Below are 22483 nucleotides of genomic sequence, written 5' to 3' on the forward strand. Positions count from 1 at the left end.
GAACATTAAGAAAAAAAAATATAAGTACCCTTTCATCAATAATTAACATTAATAGAACGTTATATTGATAAAGTAGGCTACTCACTAAACGTACGATTCATTTAACTTATTTTCTTCCAAAAGTTAATTATCCAAAGCCTCTGTACACCCCCTTCTATTTACATGTAATGGTTTGGTCCTGCGACTCCTGCCTCCAAACGCGGAACCGGTGTTATGCCGTAGATTGAAGCCTTGCCGTAGATTGAAGCCCTGTTCGCGGGGACAAGCAAAGTGACGTCATCGCCTGTATTGAGCGTTCGCTTCGTTTTCTAAGCGGAAAAACGAAAGATACTATTTACTTTCTCTCTTTTGAATGATATATTTCCCATCAGATTAAACAGCAAACGGCTGAATAAATAATGTGCATACAATTGCGTGGAGGCTCGTTTTAAGGACACTTTTCAGATCTGTCACAATCTTCGTATTGGAACAAACTTCCGTTTTTGAGTCCACTCTGTTATGTTCCTCCTTCCTACAGAACAGACAATGACAGGATAATATGTCATTTGTCAGTATAGTCCTATTTTTTAAAACCTTCTCTGTTGTTTAAGTGTCTGATAACCACGAATATAAGCAATGATATAACAGTAATTATATAACATATGTCAGACACTGTGTTATTTTCAATCAAGCCTAAAAGATTATAATGTGTTCAAACTGGCTTCACTCGCTTTAATTGCTCCTTTGAATGTAATGTTCCTCTGTGGTTTCCTACTCAACACATGTTTGTATTGTAATGCCACTCATATTTTATTTTTTATTGTATTTTAAGGTGACATTGAATGCTTTGAAATGTGCCCTAAAATAAAGTGTATTATTGATCTTATATCTGTGCCTATATCACACTATTAATGTTCCTTATTTTAGACTAGGTTAATCCTGGTGTCAATAGGGAAGATCTGCACTGTTCTCTACATAACATGTTCAGCAGAACAGGTATTTCTCCTGCCAGATTTGGAACCCCCCCTATCATTTTGTCCAGGATGGTCATAGACTCACCAAAATCACACTGGCGTTTGCTGTTCCCCTCTAGTTTGTGCTCGCAAAAGCATTTTACTCTGGGCCCAGCAGGTGAAAAACTAAAGAGGGGCTTCCAAATCCGGCAGACCAGGTGCTGCCAGATATGGCACCCCCCCTACAACTTTATCCAGGACAGTCACACTGTCACCAAAATCACACTGGTGTTTGCTGTTCCCCTCTAGTGTGTGCTCACCAAAGCATTTTACTCTGGGCCCAGCAAGTGAAAAACTAAAGAGGGGCTTCCATATCCGGCAGACCAGGTGTTGTAGCTGCCGGATTTGGAAGCCCCCCTATCATTTTGTCCAGGATGGTCATAGACTCACCAAAATCACACTGGTGTTTGCTGTTCCCCTCTAGTTTGTGCTCGCAAAAGCATTTTACTCTGGGCCCAGCAGGTGAAGAACTAAAGAGGGGCTTTCATATCTGGCAGACCAGGTGTTGTAGCTGCCGGATTTGGAAGCCCCCCTATACCTTTGTCCAGGATAGTCACAACTTCACCAAAATCATACTGGTGTTGCCTGTTCCCCTCTACTTTGTGCTCACAAAAGCATGTTACTCTGGGCCCAGCAGGTGAAAAATTATAGGGGGGCTTCCATATCCGGCAGCCAGCCACAACACCTTCTCTGCCGGATATGGAAGCCCCCCCCCCTATACTTAACAGATATTTGAGTTTGGTTTGTGAAACCTTCACACTATTACCCCTTTCACACCAAGGCTTTTCCCGTTCTTGCTCCGTGCTAGAGCTTTTCTGGTTCAGAACCGTTTCTTCGGTTCAGCTCCCGCTCTGTTCACACCGCTCAGAGCCCGACTGGTGCTGCCGCTGCTGCGTCATGACGTCACAGTTTACGTCGCTGATTTTCTCCCCAACGGAGCTCACAACAACAACAACGGGCCGGGGACTGCGTCGGGTCGATGATCGTGTTGCTTTTAATCATACGAAGCCAGATTAAGTTAAATAACGACTTCTCCAACCTTATACTTTTATCCAGAGTGCCGTGGTTCATTGTTTATTAATGTGTTTCAGCGGCATTTACCGACCGCTGCAGTGCTGGCTGCTCTTCCACGGGAGTGTATTCTCCCGTTAGCTCCGGGTTAGCTCACACGGCTCTAAAGTATTCACTGTCTGACTGTCACACAAGCAGCTGATACATATCCCCAATTCCCCATAAGTGAATGTGTGTCAGTCTGAATTGACGCTGTTTGGCATCACAACGCTGTTATGAAAGTGTCTCTGATATAAAATGGGTGATGTTAGCATAGCAACCGAAGTTAAACTGACTATAACTTGACTACTTGTTGCTATCCTATTGTGGCATAAGCTGTTTTCTACAGGCACATTTTACCGGCGTATTTTTCATTATGATTCTACTTGTGATAGTCGGACATGACAACCTGTGCAGCCCATGTATTGATTCCATCCGATAGCTGCTATAATACAAAACAAAACGTCTGCCTGCTCTCCACAATGATCAATAACAGCGAACGGATGGTCAAAGTAAGGTACAAATAAACAGAATCACAAGAAGCCTGGTTAGTGTTGCCTGACTTTATAAAGCGTGTTTTTTTTTTTACAAGTGTGTGGGTTCTAGTCACTTTGCTCAGCGCTACTGCTTGTTACAACTTTTATTTGCCGTACTCGCCTTAACTGTTAGCTCAGGTTAATCTCGCCCCCCTCCGACGTAAGCGTGACGTACGTGGTTCTTGCTTCTAGACGGACAACTTTTTGGTGCTCGAAACGAACCGGATTCCGGAGCTTAGAGGCGGCTCCGCTGCGGTGTGAACAGGAAAAACCGGTGCTTTTCAAGCTCCAGCTCCGAACCGGCCCTGGAACCGCGTTGGTGTGAAAGGGGTATTAGGGAGCCTACTTCAGTTCTCCAACAACATCTTAGTTAATATTTTAACTCACCCACTATAACCTTTATTCCAGCAATGAATCAGCCCTTTGGACTGAGACACTCCCTGAGTTACATGAGAGGAAACAGAGTTCAGCAGAGGAGGTCTGACAGAGCTCCTCCCTCACTGACTCACTGAGACGAACCAGGAAACAGTTTGTTCTTCTCCCTCACTGCAGAGAGAGAGACGGACTGAAAAACAGACGCTCAGATTCACCTTCAGACCAAACTAACAACTTCCTCTGAGTTCAGCTACAGGAGAGAAACGTGGAAACTACAACACTGCTGCTTCACCCTGCGGACTGTTAGAAATTAAAATCAATGTTTAATAGCATAATTTAGTCTAAGGCTGCGTTTCACTTCTCTTATTTTTCATTTCCTCGCTCCTCGGTCTCGGTCTTACCGGAAGTTGATTTGTCTGCGCCATCTTGAGAAGCGTCCCAATGGCCTTATTTTTGCCGGAGGAGCGAGGAGCGATAATGGAGGAGCTATAGTCGAGGAACCACCAGACCATCCTTCGATGAAATCCTCAGACACTCGCCCCGCCCCCTTACTGTGTATCGCTCACTGATTGGACGATGCAGCGCATGCAATGATCTGATGCTTCTTGACATGAGAGCAGTTTCCCAGCTGAGTGAAGAAAACACATGAAACTCACGGGACTCACTCCTCAGTTCATATTGTGTTTTGTTTCAATGAATGCATCATTCAGTTACAAATATGTGATATATCTGAACAACAAAGTGGACAAAAATAATTTCATTCATTTATTGGAAACATTTTCGTGATTGCTTTTTTCGTTTTACATTTTAATTTATTGTCATTTCCATTCAGTCAGTCATTAAGTGCTATTTAACATGTTAATTTGCTACATATCCACACAAACAAACTAAGTGTGCAATCCAATGAATGTTAATCTGACTGGGTTTTGATAGATAACATATCTCTTTTTCTTCTCTCAATTCTTTTATTTATATTGTGCACTCTAATCAATATTAATCAAACTAATATTCGTTTATACATTTTAAGAATGGCGTTTATCTTTTTTGAGAATTAGTTCTTATTTGATTTTATTTATTTGGGTCTACAACAGATGATACAAATGTTTGTGTCAGTAAATGTGTACTAACAGAGGCGGGGGTGTTTGTGAAAATAACGGGGACAGAGCTGGCTGCTGTCAGACGATCAGCTGTGCGGCGTCATCACAAACGGACGTCGCTTCACGTGACGCTCCGGAGGAAAGTACGTCCCATTGCTCTTAAAACTCATTTCCCTGCTTCTCGTGGTTTCCTTGCGTCTCTCCATGCTTCCCTGGTGGGAGGGACTAGTCGCAGGGAAACGACGCAAGTGAGGGACGCAAGGAATCCATTTAACCGAAGTGAAACGCAGTTCTCAGGAAATCTCAATGCCAAGCTTTTATTCTGAAAATCCTTCATATCCGGTTAGTATCTAGCATGTGGCTAGTAGACTGAGGGTGTTTCTCAATCGCGAGTACGCTTGCTTGGTAGCACATGTCTGCCGAGCATCTTGCTTCAGAAGCGAGTCAAGAATACTTACTGACATTCGGAAAACAAAGAGAGGAACAGGCTAGCAAGTGTGCAGGTGTGCGTCATATGAGAGGCCCCGCCTTACATCTTCCGCCACAGATTTGGGGAAATTGGTCCGTGCGCAAAGCATTGTGGGGATTTTAAGACCGCGAAGTCTACTCATGTGCACACTCGATATTTCTCCAAACGGAGTACGCCGGGCTCGGTAGATTTCCAAGTATACTGGAGATTGGAACAGTACTTCGGCTGCACTCGATGACGTAGTATGCTTGAAATAGTGGCTCTGAAGCAGCTTTACTCGCGATTGAGAAACACCCTGAGTGAGTCTGCTCATGGAGGACAGGAGATTGAGAGCAGCTGGTGGAATGGCGTCTTTGAGCCCTGGAGGGGAGGGTATGGAAAGTGCATCTGAAGGAGATGGAGGATGGAATGAAGTAAGGAAAAAGACTTCAAGAAAGAAGATAGACATGTCAAGTGACAGTCTTAGTGAATCTGATTCGCAGAATGAATTGAAGAAAGTAAAGAAAAGGATTGAGAATGAAGAGTGGAAAGTGATTGTGGAGTTTGGTGAGCAATCCGCAGCTAAGCTACATCCAGTGGCCCTGACTAAAGCGATTCACAAAGAAATTGGATCGATAAAGCAAGCAAGATTTCTGAGCAAAGGACGGATGTTGGTTGAAATGAGGAATGCAAAACAACAGGAAAAGTTACTGAAAATGAAGACCCTGAATGAAGTTCGGATTAAATGCCATGTTCCTGGAGCAAATCGGAAAATACTTGGAGTTATCAGTGGAGTTCCGATAGAAATCGGCATAGAAGAACTCAAGAAAGAAATGAAAGGGGGAAAAGTGTCTGTAGTTAAGCGTCTTCCTACTAGGTATCAGGGTAAGATAGTGGATAGTTTGTCTGTTCTTCTTCAGTTTGAAGAAACAATTCAACAGAAGATTATGATCGGTTGCATGAGCTTTCCAGTAAGAGAATTCATCCCTAAACCTTTGCGGTGCTTTAAATGCCAAAGGTTTGGGCATGTGGCAGACAAGTGCAAAGCAACTAAGCCCAGGTGTCCAACATGTGCGGGGGAACATGAATATGGTAGTTGTGCTGCAGGTGCTAAGGTGAAATGTTGTAACTGTGGTGGGGAACATAGTGCTGCGTATCAGGGCTGCGAAGTGCAGAAAAAGGCCAAGGAGGTGCAGAGATACAAAGTGCAAAATAAAGTCTCATATTCTGAAGCAACAGAAAAGGTATCACTAAACATAGCTAGGAAATCCCAAGTAGCAGCAAGTATATTCTCTTCAAAAGATTTTCCCAAACTCCCACAGGCAAAGGAAAGCTCCACAAAGTGTTCACATAAGTGTGTGATAGGAGAGGATGCATTGATTGTTAATAAGTACACATTTGTGGCCTTTATTGGAAAAGTGGTGAATGTTGCTTTGCAACAAACAAAAAAGAGGTCAAGACTGAAAACAATAGTGGAAGCAGCAGGTGAATTTTTGGGGATAAAGGATATAACGGTTGAAATGATACATGATATGCTAGCCCCCAATAATGATGATTCACAGATTAGTGAATAGATTGATGGTTTTTCTCATTCTGCAGTGGAATGTTGCAAATGGACAAGAATTCAAGACCTATATATATCAGTTAAAAGAAAAACCAGACGTTATTTGTATTCAAGAAACATGGCTGAAGAATCATTTGGACTTCATTATTGGGGGATATAGTGCTATAAGACAAGATAGAAATGATGGTCAGGGAGGGGGATGTGCAATCTTTATCAGAGAAATAATGTCTTATAGTAGGCTAACATTTAAGAACAGTCATGATTTAGAAATAGTGGGTGTAGAAGTTTGGATTAATAAAAGGAATATTAGTGTCCTGAATTTTTATAATCCATGTAATAAACTCAAAATAGAGGAATTAGACAGTCTTTGTCAAGGAAATGAAATAATATGGTGTGGTGATTTTAATGCACATAATACAATGTGGGGAGGGAGATCAACAGATTACAACGGACAGGTGGTGGAGGACTTAATGGAGGCAAATGAATTAGTTTGTTTAAATAATGGGCAAGGTACAAGACTCAATTTTAGAGATGGAACAGAGTCTGCGATCGATCTAACTCTGGTAACAAGTGAATTAGCTTCTGGTAGCAGTTGGGAAGTATTGGCAAATAACAGTATTGGGAGTGATCATCTTCCGATTATAATCAAGTTTGATATAAGTAATGTGGTTGAGCTAGACGGTATCATGAGATGGACTTTTTCTAAAGCAAATTGGGAGATGTTTGCTAAATTGTGTGATAATGAATTTGATCAGATTGATATGGCAGGAAGTATTGATGATATAAATGAGCAATTTACGTCAAATATAATTAAAAGCGCTAATCAATCTATTGGGAATAAAACTGGTAAACTTAGTAAATGTGTTAAGATGGTACCGTGGTGGAACCAAGAATGTAATGATGCAATCCGAAACAAAAACAGGCTGTTTGGAAAGCTAAGAAAGACACATTCATTACACAATTTATTAGAATATAAGAAGGCACAGGCTCAGGTAAGGAAAATTGTTAAAAGAGCAAAAAGGGAGTGTTGGAGAGGATTCTGTTCAAGTATTGGGAGAACTACGCCATTAGATAAAGTATGGGGAATGATTAAGAAGATGAGGGGAATTAGACAGCAGAGTAACCTGCCTGTGTTAGAGCATGGAGGGGAAATTGCCACTGGTGCTATGGAGAAGGCAGAAATTCTAGCAACACATTTTGTCAAAGTTCATTCTTCGGAAAATTTGACAGAAGAAGGTAAGATCAGGAGGCAGGAAGTGTTAGATGAACATCCTAATGTATATGAAGAAAGACATTCGTCGCAGAGTGTTGTAAATGTACCTTTTTCTATTCAAGAGTTGAGAAGAGCATTAAGTAAGTGTAAAATGACTGCTCCTGGGAAAGATAATGTATGTTATATAATGTTGACCAAATTAAGTGAGTTTGCATTAGGAAAGCTGTTGGAGATGTATAATAAGATTTGGGAGAAAGGGAAGCTGCCAATAATATGGAAAGAGTCTGTCATTATTCCTATTAGAAAACCTGGGAAAGATCCAACTAGTCCAGGCAGTTATAGACCTATAGCTCTGACATCGCACTTGTGTAAAGTTATGGAAAGAATGATAACAGAAAGGCTGACATACTACGTTGAGAAAAATGAACTAATGACTCCTTATCAGAGTGGGTTTAGAAGAGGGCGGAGTACTTTAGATCCACTGCTGTGCCTGGAATCTGAAGTTAGGAAAGCCCAAGCGAATAAGGAGTGTGTTGTAGCTGTATTCTTTGATGTGGAAAAAGCTTACGATATGATGTGGAAGGAAGGATTATTAATAAAAATGGACATTATGGGTCTGGGAGGTAATGTATACAATTGGATTATGGATTTTTTTGTTTGGCCGTGCCATCAGAGTCCGAGTTGGCAATTCTTATTCTCGAAGGCATGAAGTTGAAAATGGAACCCCACAGGGGAGTGTAATTAGTCCTCTTTTGTTTTCTATCATGATAAATGATATATATACACAAGTAGGATCTGATATCGGTAAGTCACTTTTTGCAGATGATGGAGCTATTTGGAAAAGGGGCAGAAATGTAAATGATATTGTAGGTAAGATTCAGGAAGCCATTACGGAAATTGAAAGCTGGTCTCTGACACGGGGGTTTAGATTGTCGGTGGAAAAAACTGAAACTTTATTTTTTACGAGGAAAAGGATAGGTGAGGAGGTTAGGTTAAAACTTTATGGACAAGAACTAAAGAAAGTGAAGACATTTACATTTCTGGGAATATGGTTGGACGAGAGAGTCACATGGAGTACTCACATTGATAAAGTAGTAGATAAATGTAAAAGGGTTTTAAATGTTATGAGGTGCTTGGCAGGCACTAAGTGGGGGGCTGATAAAGCTGCTTTGAGGAACGTATACACAGCCTTAATTAGATCAGCCATAGAATACGGACTAATAGTGTATGGTTCAGCTGCATACTCTTCTCTTCAAATATTAGATAGAGTCCAGGCACAAGCACTAAGGATATGCTGTGGGGCAGTCAGATCTACACCAGTGTCGGCACTTCAGGTAGAGGTCGGAGAAATACCAATTTTTTTGAGGAGAAAACAGTTAATTGTTAATTACTGGGCAAATCTACAGGGCCATAAAGATACTCACCCTACTAAACAAACTGTAAAAACAAGTTGGGAAAGTAACAAAATGAAAAAAGAAAGTTTTTGTGTTTGTGTTTCGGAATTATGTAAAGAATTCAAAGTTAAAGAATGGAATATTAGTCCGACGGTGTTGTTATCAGCTGTTCCACCATGGTTGCTACCTCAACCTATAGTAGATTTATCTTTATTGAAAAGGTTACATTCAATGAAAAACAAAATTAATGTACAGGCTTATGTGAATACTGTTCTACATGAACAATATGGGCACTTTATACAAATATTTACTGATGGATCCAAAAATCCAGAAAATGGTCAAACTAGTTGTGCATTTTATGTTCCTGAATTAAAAGTAAAAGTGGGAAAGCGGACGAGTGATCACATCGCAGTATATACAGTAGAGATGATGGCTATCTCACTAGCACTTCAGTGGGTAGAGGAAATACAGCCAATGCGAGTGGTCATTTGCTCTGACTCCAGTGCAGCTCTGGAGAGTATAAACAACTTCTCTTCAGAATGTCGACAGGATATTTTACATGAAATTTTACACATCATGTTTAGGTTAGTTCATCTGGGAATTGTTGTTCAATTTGTGTGGGTTCCAGCGCATGTGGGTATTAGAGGGAATGAGGTAGTGGATCAACTGGCAAAATGTGGTTTGAAAGCAAACCAGATTGATATTATGGTACCCATCAGTAGAGCAGAAGTCAAATCTGTTACAAAAGTTGTTATCAAGCAACAATGGCAAAAACTATGGGACAGTAACACCAAAGGAAGACATTTATACCAGATACAAAGGGAAGTAGGAACGGGAAGCACTTGGGGGAGTAGTAGAAGAGAACAGAGCATTAACAGCAGGATAAAAGTGGGTCACTCTGGATTAAACTCATCACTGCATCTGATTGGAAAACATCCAAATGGCAATTGTGATGGTTGCCAACAACCAGAGACAATACATCATGTATTTTTTAGCTGCCCGGATTATAACGGACAAAGACTCATTCTGAAAACTGCACTGGAACAACTCAACATCAAGGACATGGATTTCAAGTCAATATATGAAAGTAAATCAAGAAATGAAGCAAACAAGTTGATCTTCAAATTCCTCAAAAGCACTGGTCTGAGGACAAGGATTTAGTATAAACATTTAATAAACCAACAGTAGGTGGCGATATATGCTCCAACTGGAAGCGATTCGCCATTAAAGAGAAGAAGAAGAAGAAGATGTGGCTAGTATTACGTTTTCTGAATGTGAAGTGAAAATTACATGGAGTGTTGCACACCAAAACCTACGGACTTTAACACTACATCTATAGACGTCGAGATATTATTACTGCTGAATATTAAATGAAGGTACAGTTGATCGTAAAGTGGGAGCTGGAGAGAACGTGAAGAGTATAAAGGAGATCGGAAACCACAACACGGTCTCTTGTCTTCGCTGCAGCCTCCCGAGAGACATCACCGGCTTTGTCTCTTCTTTACCTATGCTTGTTCTTTAACCACGTTACTTAATTAAAGTACCAATTTGAACCTTTTTAGAGACTCCATTAGTCTCATTATTTTAAGTTTCTTTCCTGGGAGCGAGAAGATCACAATTCATCAATAGGACCCTCCACCCCCTGAAGGTGAGTCTCCAAACATCACTCAAAGTTAATTTCAGTGAAGTCAGTAGAGGAGGGGGAGGGGAGCCATGACTGACTGTACTTCCTGTCTGCTGTGTTTCAGCTTCACTCAGAGACAGCATGGCTTCCAGGTTGGAGGAAGATCTCCGCTGTCCGGTCTGTGAGGACGTCTTTAGAGATCCTGTCTTCCTGCCCTGCTGCCACAGCTTCTGTAAAGCCTGTCTGCAGACCTGGTGGACGGGGAAAGAAGTAAAGGAGTGTCCAGTCTGTAAGACAGAATCTTCAAGAAGAAATCCTCCCTGTAACCTGGCTTTAAAGAACCTGAGTGAGACCTTCTTACAGGAGAGAGATCAAAACCACAGATTCAGACCCATGGATGAAGCTGTTCAGGATCTCAGGGAGGAGCTCCAGAAAGCTCTGCAGCCCTTTCAGGAGAAACTGAAGCTCTTTGAAGAAGTTAAAGTGGAGTTTGATCAAACAGCAGGACACATGAAGGTCCAGGCTCAACACACAGAGACGCAGATCAAGGAGCAGTTTAAGAAGCTTCACCAGTTTCTAGAAGAGGAAGAGGAGGCCAGGATGGCTGCACTGAGGGAGGAAGATGAGCAGAAGAGGAGGATGATGGAGGAGAAGATGGAGGCTGTGAGCAGAGAGATAGCAGCTCTTTCACACACAGTCAGAGCCACAGAGAAGGAGCTGAGAGCTGGAGACGTCTCCTTCCTGCTCAACTACAAGGCCGCAGTGGAGAGGCTGCAGCGCCCCCTGCTGGAGGATCCTCAGCTGCCCTCAGGAGCTCTGATAGACCAGGCCACACACCTGGGCAACCTCAGCTTCAACATCTGGAGCAAGATGAAGGACATGGTGTCCTACTCTCCTCTCATCCTGGACCCAAACACTGCTCATAGAGGACTCGTCCTGTCTGAAGATCTGACCAGAGTGAGACGAGGAGGAGAGAGACAGAAACTTCCTGATAATCCAGAGAGGTTTGATTATGATTTCTCTGTCCTGAGCTCTGAGGGCTTTAACTCAGGGACTCACAGCTGGGATGTCCAGGTTACAGACAGTACATTCTGGGCACTGGGTGTGTCAGCAGAGTCTGTCCAGAGGAAGAGAAGCATGTGGTCTGGATCATGGGGAATATTATTCTCTGGAGGTAAATACTCAGCACGGTCACCATCAGGTCCAGTCACTCCTCTCAGCCTGAAGAAGGAGCTCCAGAGGCTCAGAGTGAATCTGGACTGGAACAGAGGAGAGTTGTCGTTCTCTGATCCTGACACTAACACAGGCATACACACCTTCACACACACTTTCACTGAGAAGATGTTTCCATACTTTAACGCTGTGGGTGAAGTGAAGATATTACCGCTGAAGGTGTGTGTGACAGTGGAGCAGAGCAGGTAGAGATCAATGGGATCATTATATCATGATGTTTATCTCTTAAAGCAGGCGTGTGCAAACTTTTTTCAAAGAGGACCGGATTTGATAATGTGAATATTATATCACAATTCTTATTGTCACAATTATCTTTATTTTATTCAAATGGCTATATAACTAAATATAAGCCACTAATGCAGGCGTGAACAACTCTAAAAACACGCTCTTTCATTCATACCTGGAGAGTCAGATAACATTGAACAGACGATGGTGTGTCAGAATCAGGTCGGACAAATAATAATCTAACATATGCAGGACGGACCGTGGACATGCCTGTCTTAAAGGGAAATACTCTGCTGTCTCTTTATTCTAAACATGTGTTTATTTTAGTTTCACTAATGTTGTTGTTATTGAGTTTGATAATCTGCTTTTTGATCATACTGTCAACCTTTATTAAATTGAAACACGTGCATTTAGCTGACACTTTAATCCAAGTAACATCAAATATGCTGAACTGCTTCCTTTAGAGGAAATAAGAGATATATATTCTTTACATCTGAAATGATCTCACCCAGATTCAGACCTTTATGTCAGGTGATAGTTTAACCTTCTCTGTTTTATTGAAACTATGTTATAAATTGTTCATTTGTGATTTGTGCATGATGGGAAAATAAATAAATAATATGTTTAATTCAACTGCAAGTTTGAGCAGCGAATCATTTCTCAGATCCAAAATAAAATGCATTTTAATTTCCAGTCCAGACAATATTGATTTTAAATCGTTGAAATTAAAGTTTTATTACATGCAATCTTTACATTTCAAACTTGTATAATCATATAAAACATACAGAGTTACTGGGTTTAAATTAACTCCCTGACAGACAGGGAATAAAATAAATGTTTTAAAGAGATTTCTAAGTATTTAAAAACTGAGTAAATGTTAAACCCAGTTTTCACAGGAGAAGCCTAAACAGAGGACGACCCATTGCTGTTCAGCGTGGATTATCAAATGCACACGTTTATAAACTCTAAAGGATTTCATCTCAATCTAAAATACTGATTTCTTGGCTGCAGTGTATTATCGAGTATTAACAACCTCTTAAACGTCCAATTTGACCAATCAGAATTGAGTATTCAGCTAAGACGTTTAATACAATTAGAATATATAATAAAGTAAAATATATATTGGTGTAGATAAAATAATGTGTGCACTACTTGAATATATAAAAACATGTATGTTACAATAGAGTTGTGCATTAATATTAACTAGAGAATGCAATTCCTGAAAAAATTGCTAGTGGGAATGCTTTATGCTGAAAATCTGATGCTAAACTGCTATGCTGAAATGTAATGTGTAAGAAGAAAGTGAAGAATTTAGATTGAAATGATACATGAACACTGGGGGCTTGAATGTGTGAACTGCAAACTTTTGAACTAACTTGATGGTGAATGATCTGTCACCATGCCAACGGCATTTGATGACATCTCATAATACGCTTAGATGTGTGGATGGCTGCATTGTTACCAAACCTGTGAAGTTTTGGGCCGTTTGGAGCATTTTCACTGAAGTTATGAGAAAACCGTGTTTCATGGCGAGCCTTGTGTTACCATGGCAACGGCATTTGAAGAAACCCCATAATTGACGTAGAGCTGTTGAGGGCTGTACCGGTGATATACAAGCAAAGTTTGGAGGACGATCGGACCGTGTCCATTGGACTTACAGCGACATCGTGTTTCATGGCGAGTTGTCTGTCGCCATGGCAACGGCATTTGATGACACCCCATAATACGCTTAGATGCGTTGATGGCTGCATCGTTACCAAACCTGTGAAGTTTTGGGCTGTTTGGAGTATTTTCACTGAAGTTATGATAAAACCATGTTTCAAGGCGAGCATTGTGTTGCCATGGCAACAGCATTTGAAGAAATCTCATAACTGTCCCGTAGATGTCTTCTTGGCTGGACTGTTAGCACACATGTGAAGTTTGAGCACTTTTTGAACATTTTCATAGGAGTTATACATTACATTAGGAGGTTACATTACTCTCTCTCTTCTCTTGATCGCCCTCTCTTATCTCTTGATCACCCCTCTCAATCTTCTATCGCCCTCTCTCTCTTCTCTTGATCACCCTCTCTCTCTTCTCTTGCTCACCCTCTCTCTCTTCTCTTGATCGCCCTCTCTCTTCTCTTGATCGCCCTCTTGATCTTCGGCATATGATGATGACACCCCATAATTGACGTAGAGCTGTTGAGGGCAGGACCATTAACCTTTATCTGAAGTCTGCTGCTCTGAGCATGTCGGATGCGACTTTAGAGTAGAGGGGAATTATTGAAACGGGGTGTAGTGTTCCGCGGCAGACGCCGCTGCGAAAATGTGGGGCAGGGCTGTAAAGTGGGGGGGCCAATGGCCCCTTGGCCCCTTGGCCCCTTGGCCCCTTGGCCCCTTTACTTCCGGCACCACTGCCTGGAGTCAGGTGAGCCTGCAGCAGATTGGGTGAGTACACAACTAACTGTCATGTGCATTTCTCTTTTTGATTTAACATGTGTTTGTGGCTGCAAGTTTATTACGTTCATTGATCTCTGTGTTGTCTTCCTTGGTGATGTTGTATTATTACATTGGATTAGATATGCTTTATTCCTCCCAAATGTGAAATGAAACATTAGTTTAAAGAAAAAAAACAATTGTATACACTACTAATGCTTGTTGCACCAGACTTCATTTATTATTTGTATATAGGTGTAAGCAGGGGTAAAGTGCTATTTTTATAAGAGGGGGGTGGACCTAACCTCCTCATGCTCCCCCAGGAAGATTTTTCTTTTTATATTGAAGTTAAATTCATCAATCTGGTGCACGTTGACAGCAACATTAAGAGATCTATGGATATATCTCTCAACACGATATGAAACAGAACTGTAAACAGATTTACTTTTTTCTTTAAGGATATTTTACAAATCACTCCCCTTTTAAGGAAACAGTACAGTATGCTTGAGTAAACAGTGTGGTAAAATAAAATGAGTCAAAACTATACATATAAAGTTCCTAGAAGTGTTTTTTTCTTATCCTTCCTGGGTCAACAGGTTGGGTTTACCCGGTCAATTTGTCTCATTCCAGTTTTCATTATCCTCCATCGTCTTCCTGTCAGTCTGGCACTTATTGAGGCAGTCTTCACACAGGACGCTCTCCTTCACCAGGTAGAGCTTCTCCGTATTATTGGACTGATTGGATTTATCCTCGGTGACGATGGGGTTCCTGTCCAGGTTGACCCGCTCCAGTTTGTCCATCCTGGAGATGCAGAAGGGGACGCGGGTGAACTTGTTGTCGGAGAGGCCGATGTGCCGCAGCTCCTGCAGGGCGGAGATGGAGGAGGGCAGGTCGTTCAGCTGGTTCATCCCCAGGCTGAGAGTCAGAAGCTTCTTCAGGAGACCCATGGCACTGGGGAGGCTGGACAGACGGTTGTTACACAGGTTCAGGACCAGAAGGTTCTGGAGACGGCCGACAGACGCAGGGAGCTCCTCCAGCTGAAGTCAGAGCAATAACACATTCTGTATTACATTCCAATTAAACTTGTATCAGTTACAGCTATTTCCTGGGCTTTGTGATCTACTTTTTCTGTTCTTTTATGTTGTAACATAAACATTTCTACCAAAAATGTTGTGACTAAAAAAGAAGACACCATGGCATCTAATCAGACACCTATCCATTTCAAAAAGTTATTCAGTTTCTCATTAAACACTGTAACATGGACAGGTCACGCAACAACACATAGACATTGGATTACTCAAAATAACAAAATACTATCAACACGCCCCAAAAACCTCACATATTTGTCCTTTTTAAAATAAAAATAAAATGCTCTATAAATCAGGCTTTGAATGAAATAATGAAAAATATCCTTATGTAAATCAAAATGGAAAGTTTGGTGTATGTAAATGATTCTAAAGTGGAGATTTCTGGCTCACAGTATTAAAAAAGGCGAATTTAGAGAAACCAGTCTTATGTACAGGCAGTGGCGACTGGTCATTAGGGGCAGGTGGGGCACAGCCCCACCTAGTGTCAGCAGAAAGTATTACAAATAATGATTACAAAAATGCAAAAAAAAAATAAAAAAATATATAAAATATATTTTAAGATCATGTTTAATCATCTGATTCGTCTGTACATTGCTGTTTTAGTCTGTGTTCTTCTAATTAGTGTGTCTACAGTCACAGTGTGTGCCTATTGAGCTGTTTAGAGCCATGTGGGACAAAACCTGATTATGCCCCTTCCTCTCGCTGTGAAGTCAACGGTGACTGTAAAAACTTCACTGCGCATGCTCAGAGTATTTTGTAATGAAATGTGTGTGGCAAAAAAATAATGACCAGAGGGGCATGGAGCTACCATCCCCACCATACGTCATCTCAAATCATTCAGAGCTGATTGGCTGTAAGTATGTGTGCCGCGAAAAGTGTGCTGTGTGAAGAGGAGACGAGAGAGCTGCAGTGGCGCGTCCTAAAACCAGGAAGTAAGCACAAAAAAGCAATGAGATTTCTCCAGAGGATTTTAGAAAATAGCTCGAAATAAGATCTGTGGGAAACGTACCTGTTAGATAAATGCACGTTTTGATTAGCCGGATAACATCCACATGTCTACCCTACTTATATAATTTTTTTATCATAAATCTATGGATTAGATTTATGATAGACTTTTGAAACTACAAGAACATAAGGAGGACTTTTACAAAAAAGTAATAGAAATGTTTGTCCAGAAGGATAGGAAAATGGACTTCATCTTCAAGTCAAGGTAAGACCGCCATTTTATTGAAAATGGGATCTTACTAAGAGAGAACAATTCAATATTTAAATGATAAAATGACATTTTTTGGGTATCCTTTTGTTGAACTGTCTGTTTAAAATTAATCGAAGCATCAGACAAAAAAAGCTTTTGAAAATAATATTATATTTTGGTTTAGGTCAAAATATAATATTTGTAAACCTGAAGAGTCAGTGCCAGTGCCTCGCCAGCCATGAACCTCACTGCACGTCACTGCAGAAGCTTATATATAGACATCTAAGTTTTTTGTGCCCCACCACTTTTGTACATATAAAAACGCCACTGTGTACAGGTATGGTAAAAGTCCATACATTTGCACACCACTGCAGGGATAACAAATATACGCATGAAACTTCCCCTTTTGATATCTTACATTAAGACCATTATTTTAAGTTTTCTGAAATGTTTTGTGAATTGTCGCACTCACATAGTTGCTGTGCAGATCCAGAAGGCGGAGGCTGATGAAATAATCGATGAAGTCCGGGATCTTTCTGATCAGGTTCCTGCTCAGGTCCACTTCTTCCACCTCACACAGCTTCGGGAGGCACTTCGGCATCACAGAAACCTCCTTAAAACTCAGATCCAGACGACGTTTGCCATCCAGAGTCAACTGAAGACACTCTTTGGCCACTTTCAGGGTGATGGTTTGACTTTTAGCTGCTTTGCCTTTCTTCCCTTTGGCCATCGTGCTGCAGGAGACACAGGGAAGAGATGCAGTCTGTACAGGATGCACTCTGACAGAGGAGTTGACATTGTGAGAGCGATAAAGTTACGCAGCACAGTTCAGTCACCTGAAACTGAAGACAGAGTTTTACCTTTCCTCTTAAATATCCTCAACACCATCACCTATTGTTCCATGACAAAGCAGATTAACAGAAGGCGTTGTAATCTAGAGTATTTACAATAAGTAATGAGTGTTAGGAGAGGTACTACATTATTCAACAGGTCCATTTTAAGAGTTTGGGCTATTTTGCTTACATAACATGTCCAAAGAAATATCCTAAACATACTTTTAGGTACTTACTACACTAGCTTTGACTATTTGAGTCTGTATTTCTCCTAATTTCACCAAAGTTAGCATTGGAATATCATACATTTCCTGATCAAATAGATTTTTTTGACCATATTTTCGGAATTACGGACAGAATACAAAGACATATGCATTATTCATTTGACTACAACATGTCAACAAAACATTTAAACCTGGATTTAGAACAATTTTCACATTTCTCTTCTGGGAATGTATGCAAATTGGCACACATTTAATAAGTGGATGCTTAATTAGATAATTTAAAAAGAAAAAAAAAATTCAGAAAACTTAATATTCTAATAAATGTCTTGAAAGTAATAAAAAAAAGATCTTTTTAGAATAAATACAGAGAAAAATGTTCAGAATAAGTCAACGGTCAGGTGTATTTTTACACATATTACTGCATAAGAAACTCTTTGATTACTTACTAGCATTAAAGGCGACTGCTTCCTTAGATCCAGCACATTGAAAACCAGGAAAAAGACAAAAGGGACTCCGGAAACACGATTTCTCTTGACCTCTGTATATCTTTATCCAGACTTAAAATGACACTCTGCATCAAGGTGCCATTAGGAGATGTGTTCATCAAAACTAGATAGATTGTTGAAGTCAGAGGAGGAGAAAGCTGACATGTTGTTCAGTGTTGTGTCGGACACACACACTTTGCCGGACATGGGATTTGTTTCCTTCTGTTCCCAGGCAACTGAGGTTTTAAGGCTTTGAGCAGCTTCAGCAGGACTCTTTGTTTGTGTCTGTGTTTGGAAGACATTTTAAAACATCACGGTAACTGTCTCCAGGATTATTCTCTTTCAAATGTAAACCACATATGAAGGTGTGTCCATGTTAATCTCTGATTTCAAGGGAAATAAAGAGCTGGTGTAAAAAAAAAAGCAGTGAGACATGATCTTGATCTAGTCGAGCTACAGAATAATAATCGGCAACTATATTGAGAATGGATTAATTGTTTAAGTAAATGCAGTTTTAGCCTCTAATATATGTAGGTTTACTGTATTTCTCTCTCTTATTTCAATTTAAAGTGAATATTGGTGTTTTTTTTTGGACTAATAACAAGACCTTTAAAGATATGACATGTTGTATACCAAACGTATAAATCATTGTATCTAGAAAAATCCAAAACTCCCAAATAAGGACATTTATGTATAACTGTAATGTGAGTTTTTTTTTATTCAGGTCAAGACGATAAAATAAGAAAAAAGTTTACACACACACACACACACACACACACACACACACACACACACACACACACACACACACACAAACACACACACAGACGTCTGCCAGCTTTGAGTCTAACGTATCACATACTGTAGTCTCACTTCAGACATTACTCATTTGCCTAAATTTAGCCTGATGCATTCACCTGAAATGAATGCCGTACAGTACGTCTTACCTTCCAGTAGATGGTGCTGTATTTGTACAAGTTGCAGTATCATGTCACTACCTTTAAATCAGTAAACTTTCCAGTCAGATATCCCTAAACTTTGCCAGGTGAAGCATCTCTTTAGTTAGATTACTAAATGTTAATCTAACCAAGTTTCCCTATATAATCAGATTTTTGGTGAGAAAGCATTATTAGAAATGGGTTATTAAATGGAAGTCCACAAGCATGAACCTAAAAACAGTCACTTAACAATGCCACATTAAAAAGGGAATATCATGTGCATGTAAACACACACAATCACCACAGAAAGGAGAAAATCTGCTTGGGTAAATATTCGTTTCACTGTGTCTGTCAAAGGAAAAGCAGCCATTGTGTTGTAGACAGTGGAAAAAGCAGCCACACAATGCCATATGTTTTGTAATGTTACGCTACACACACAACCCAAACCTAATTACAAACCCTCTTAGACCAGACCTGCTGTTTTATTGGGGTTGGATTAGGTTTTTTTGTGTTATTTCTTCCTTTATAATTCTCCTGACACAGCAGGCGACAGATTAATTTGGTCTATAGGCCTGAGTCATTTCCCTCAGCAGTGTGAAACACAGGTCAGGAGAAATGCAGTTCACAGTGGAGGGAATGGTGCTGACCTAAATGAGCGAGGCACTGCACGCAGCAGCTCAGATTACATTTAATGATTAGACATGTGAGTAGAGAGAGTGTGTGTGCATCGAAGCATTTGTGAGGGAGAGGGCTGCAATGTATGGAAATACAATTAAACTGTTTCGTTCTTTTTTAACAATACATTCAACATTAGACTGCTATCTTCCACAAACATTAACTAGCATTTCAATCATATGTGGACTAGCAGACACAAACACACAACAGGTAAACTAGGCTAATCTACTCTGTAGCTCACAATGCATACTGTCATACAAGGTTGGCTACTAGTCTAACAAGCTAAACAACATAGCTTGGCTTAGCTATATATGCTAAATAACACTCATACAAGGTTAACAGGGGTTAGTTAAATCTTATAGAGTGTAGCAAACAAGCAAACTGCACTCATACAAGGTTACCTAACTATCAAACAAATGCTAGTTAGCTTGGGTTGGCTATTGTAAACTAAATAGCTAAATAACAATCATACAAGCTAACCTACTGTAGCTAACAAGGTAACAGCATTGATACAAGGTTACCTGTAGCTAACAAGCTACACAACAACTGCTAGTTTGCTTTTGCTGGCTATAGTAAACGAATAAGCTAACTAACGATCATACAAGCTAACCTACTGTAGCTAATATGCTACACATAAAACCCTGGTCTGCTAGGGTTAGCTATAACTTTTATAAACAAACAAGCTAATAGCAATACAGTTTAGGAACTAAATCACTTTACTGTTGGACATCGAACATCGCTAGTGGCTTGTTCAAGATAATCCAGGCCTGTAAATAATCAATCAATCATCCAGATAGTGCAACCCAGTCTCACGGGCATTTTGTGTTATAGCCACGAAATTAATTGAATCTATTGATTCGTGTCACACAGAACGATTTTAAAAGCAATGTATTTCCATAGGTAGTAGCAGGGGCGGACTGGGACTACAAATCAGCCCGGGACTCTCGACCGGCCCACTTCGGTACCGCCGGCCCACCTCGGTACCGCGAGTAATTACCGCTAGTAATTACCGCTAGTAAATTGTCAACGGGGGGTGCTAGTGACTTCAGTACCACTTCAGTACCGGCCCATCGGGATTCGTCCCGAACGTCACGATGGCCAGTCCGCCCCTGGGTAAAGGCCTATGTTTCGTGCCTGCACCACGTTTTTCCGGTCGGGTCTTGGAATACCAGAAGCTGTGTGGTTCATAAAAACATGTTCTTACTCAATATCTTACCCTAAGCCTAGCCCCTTTTATTTTAAATTGTATAATGTCGGAGTTTTTTTGCCGTCCGCGAGGAAAATAAATGGGGCTCAGAGCCTCAGAATACTGAAATCTGTATTTTTTTTTATCTGATTTTCCTTCTAATTTGTTATTATTTACATTGCTTTAAAAATCGTTCTGTGTGACACGAAAAAAATTGCGAAATCGTGTTGGTGAACACCAATCAATAGATTAATTTTGTGACTATAACACGAGATGCCGTGAGACTGTGTTGGATAGTGACCAAGAACCAAACATGCAATGTGAGTGACACAAATAGCAGATAATCAAACAGATAAAGACACAATACATAAGAGACAAAGCCAGCACAGATGTGATTTACATTATCATCCGTGTATTTAGTTTACTAACATGCCAGAAAGGATTTCCTCTCTTTTACTCACTCGTTTCCTTCCTTCCTGTCGTCTTTCACAGCTGCCTGACAGCATTGTGAAGCTTTTCCTGCAATTCACTACCACATGTATTAACACAAACATATGACAACCTGTGTTGTTGTTGTTGTTCATTTATATAGATAAATTTTTTTATTCATTTCTCTTAAGTTTCTGAGTACGTTTTGACATAAAAACGCAACACACAGCAAAAACCCTAACCCAAACTTTCAGAATCTCTTCACACAGAGGCAGACTCGGCGCCCATTTGACATGCCTGCCCTCCACCAATAAACACGTTTTTTATTATTTATAAAAATTAAAAAGAAAATGATTTTAATTTTTTTAATTATAAATAAACTGTGAACTTTAATGCTATGTGTATGTGATGTCAGATAGTAATATAAGAGTAATACATGAAAAACAGGTATGAAATACTATATGACAGTAAAACAAGAATACAGTTTAAAAGGGGAGTGATTTGTAAAATATCCATAAAGAAAAAGTCAATCTGTTTACAGTTCTGTTTCATATCGTGTTGAGAGATGTATCCATAGATCTCTTCATGTTGCTCTCAAAGTGCACCAGATTGATGCATTTAACTTCAATATTTAAAAATAAATCTTCCCGGGAGAGAATGCCCCCGGACCCCCCTAGAGGAGGTGAGGACCCCCCTAGAAGAGGTGAGGACCCCCCTAGAAGAGGTTAGGTCCACCCCCCACTTATAAAAATAGCACTTTACCCCTGCTTACACCTATATGCCGTGGGCTGATTCTCGAGCCTTCATTGTAACAGTCGCGGGTGTACTGTGTATGTGCGAGTGTTGCAGTAGAAAATTCAGCTGTAGCACCCGGGACATTAATGGGAAATCCTAAATGTTTGAGCACCCTCTAAGAAACGTCAAGCTACCCCACAGCACCCCCAAAACAAAAAATCTCGGGCCGTGGCACTTGACGGTTTTCTGTGCCCTCCCATGAAAATCATATGCCCTCTCTATAGATTTGTTCTGGCGCCGGGTCTGCACAGAGGGGACACATGTTTATGTATAAAAGACATGCATAATAGGTGACCTTTAAGCGCATCACATGACATACATGGTGGTTATTGTCACTGACCACTTCCCAGTTTTATTCTCGTGACAAGCTCTCACTTCCCTTTGAATTTTGCTTTCTTAGGACATTTTGTGATGAGCAGAGGAAAGTCACGTAAAGCTGCACAATAGCCTATAATAAAATACTAAAA

At 40.4% G+C, this 22483-nt stretch overlaps 2 protein-coding genes across 2 annotated transcripts; one reads left to right on the top strand and one right to left on the bottom strand.

Moving 5' to 3' along the window:
* The first annotated feature begins 2977 nt into the window (after positions 1–2977).
* Positions 2978–11715, top strand: LOC117484293 (nuclear factor 7, brain-like). Its single transcript, XM_034132767.1, has 3 exons — positions 2978–3251; positions 10299–10317; positions 10418–11715. The coding sequence occupies exon 3, from the start codon at positions 10435–10437 to the stop codon at positions 11713–11715; it is 1281 nt and encodes a 426-aa protein (XP_033988658.1). The 5' UTR covers positions 2978–3251; positions 10299–10317; positions 10418–10434.
* A 2942-nt stretch (positions 11716–14657) lies between these two features.
* Positions 14658–18381, bottom strand: LOC117484433 (leucine-rich repeat-containing protein 18-like). The gene is made up of 3 exons (XM_034132905.1): positions 17955–18381; positions 16924–17185; positions 14658–15205 (listed from the first exon to the last, which is right to left on the bottom strand). The coding sequence occupies exons 2-3, from the start codon at positions 17179–17181 to the stop codon at positions 14780–14782; spliced, it is 684 nt and encodes a 227-aa protein (XP_033988796.1). The 5' UTR covers positions 17182–17185; positions 17955–18381; the 3' UTR covers positions 14658–14779.
* Between the last annotated feature and the right edge of the window lie 4102 nt (positions 18382–22483).

Source organism: Trematomus bernacchii, unplaced genomic scaffold (genome assembly GCF_902827165.1).
Source record: "Trematomus bernacchii unplaced genomic scaffold, fTreBer1.1, whole genome shotgun sequence".
Classification (NCBI taxonomy): Eukaryota; Metazoa; Chordata; class Actinopteri; order Perciformes; family Nototheniidae; genus Trematomus; species Trematomus bernacchii.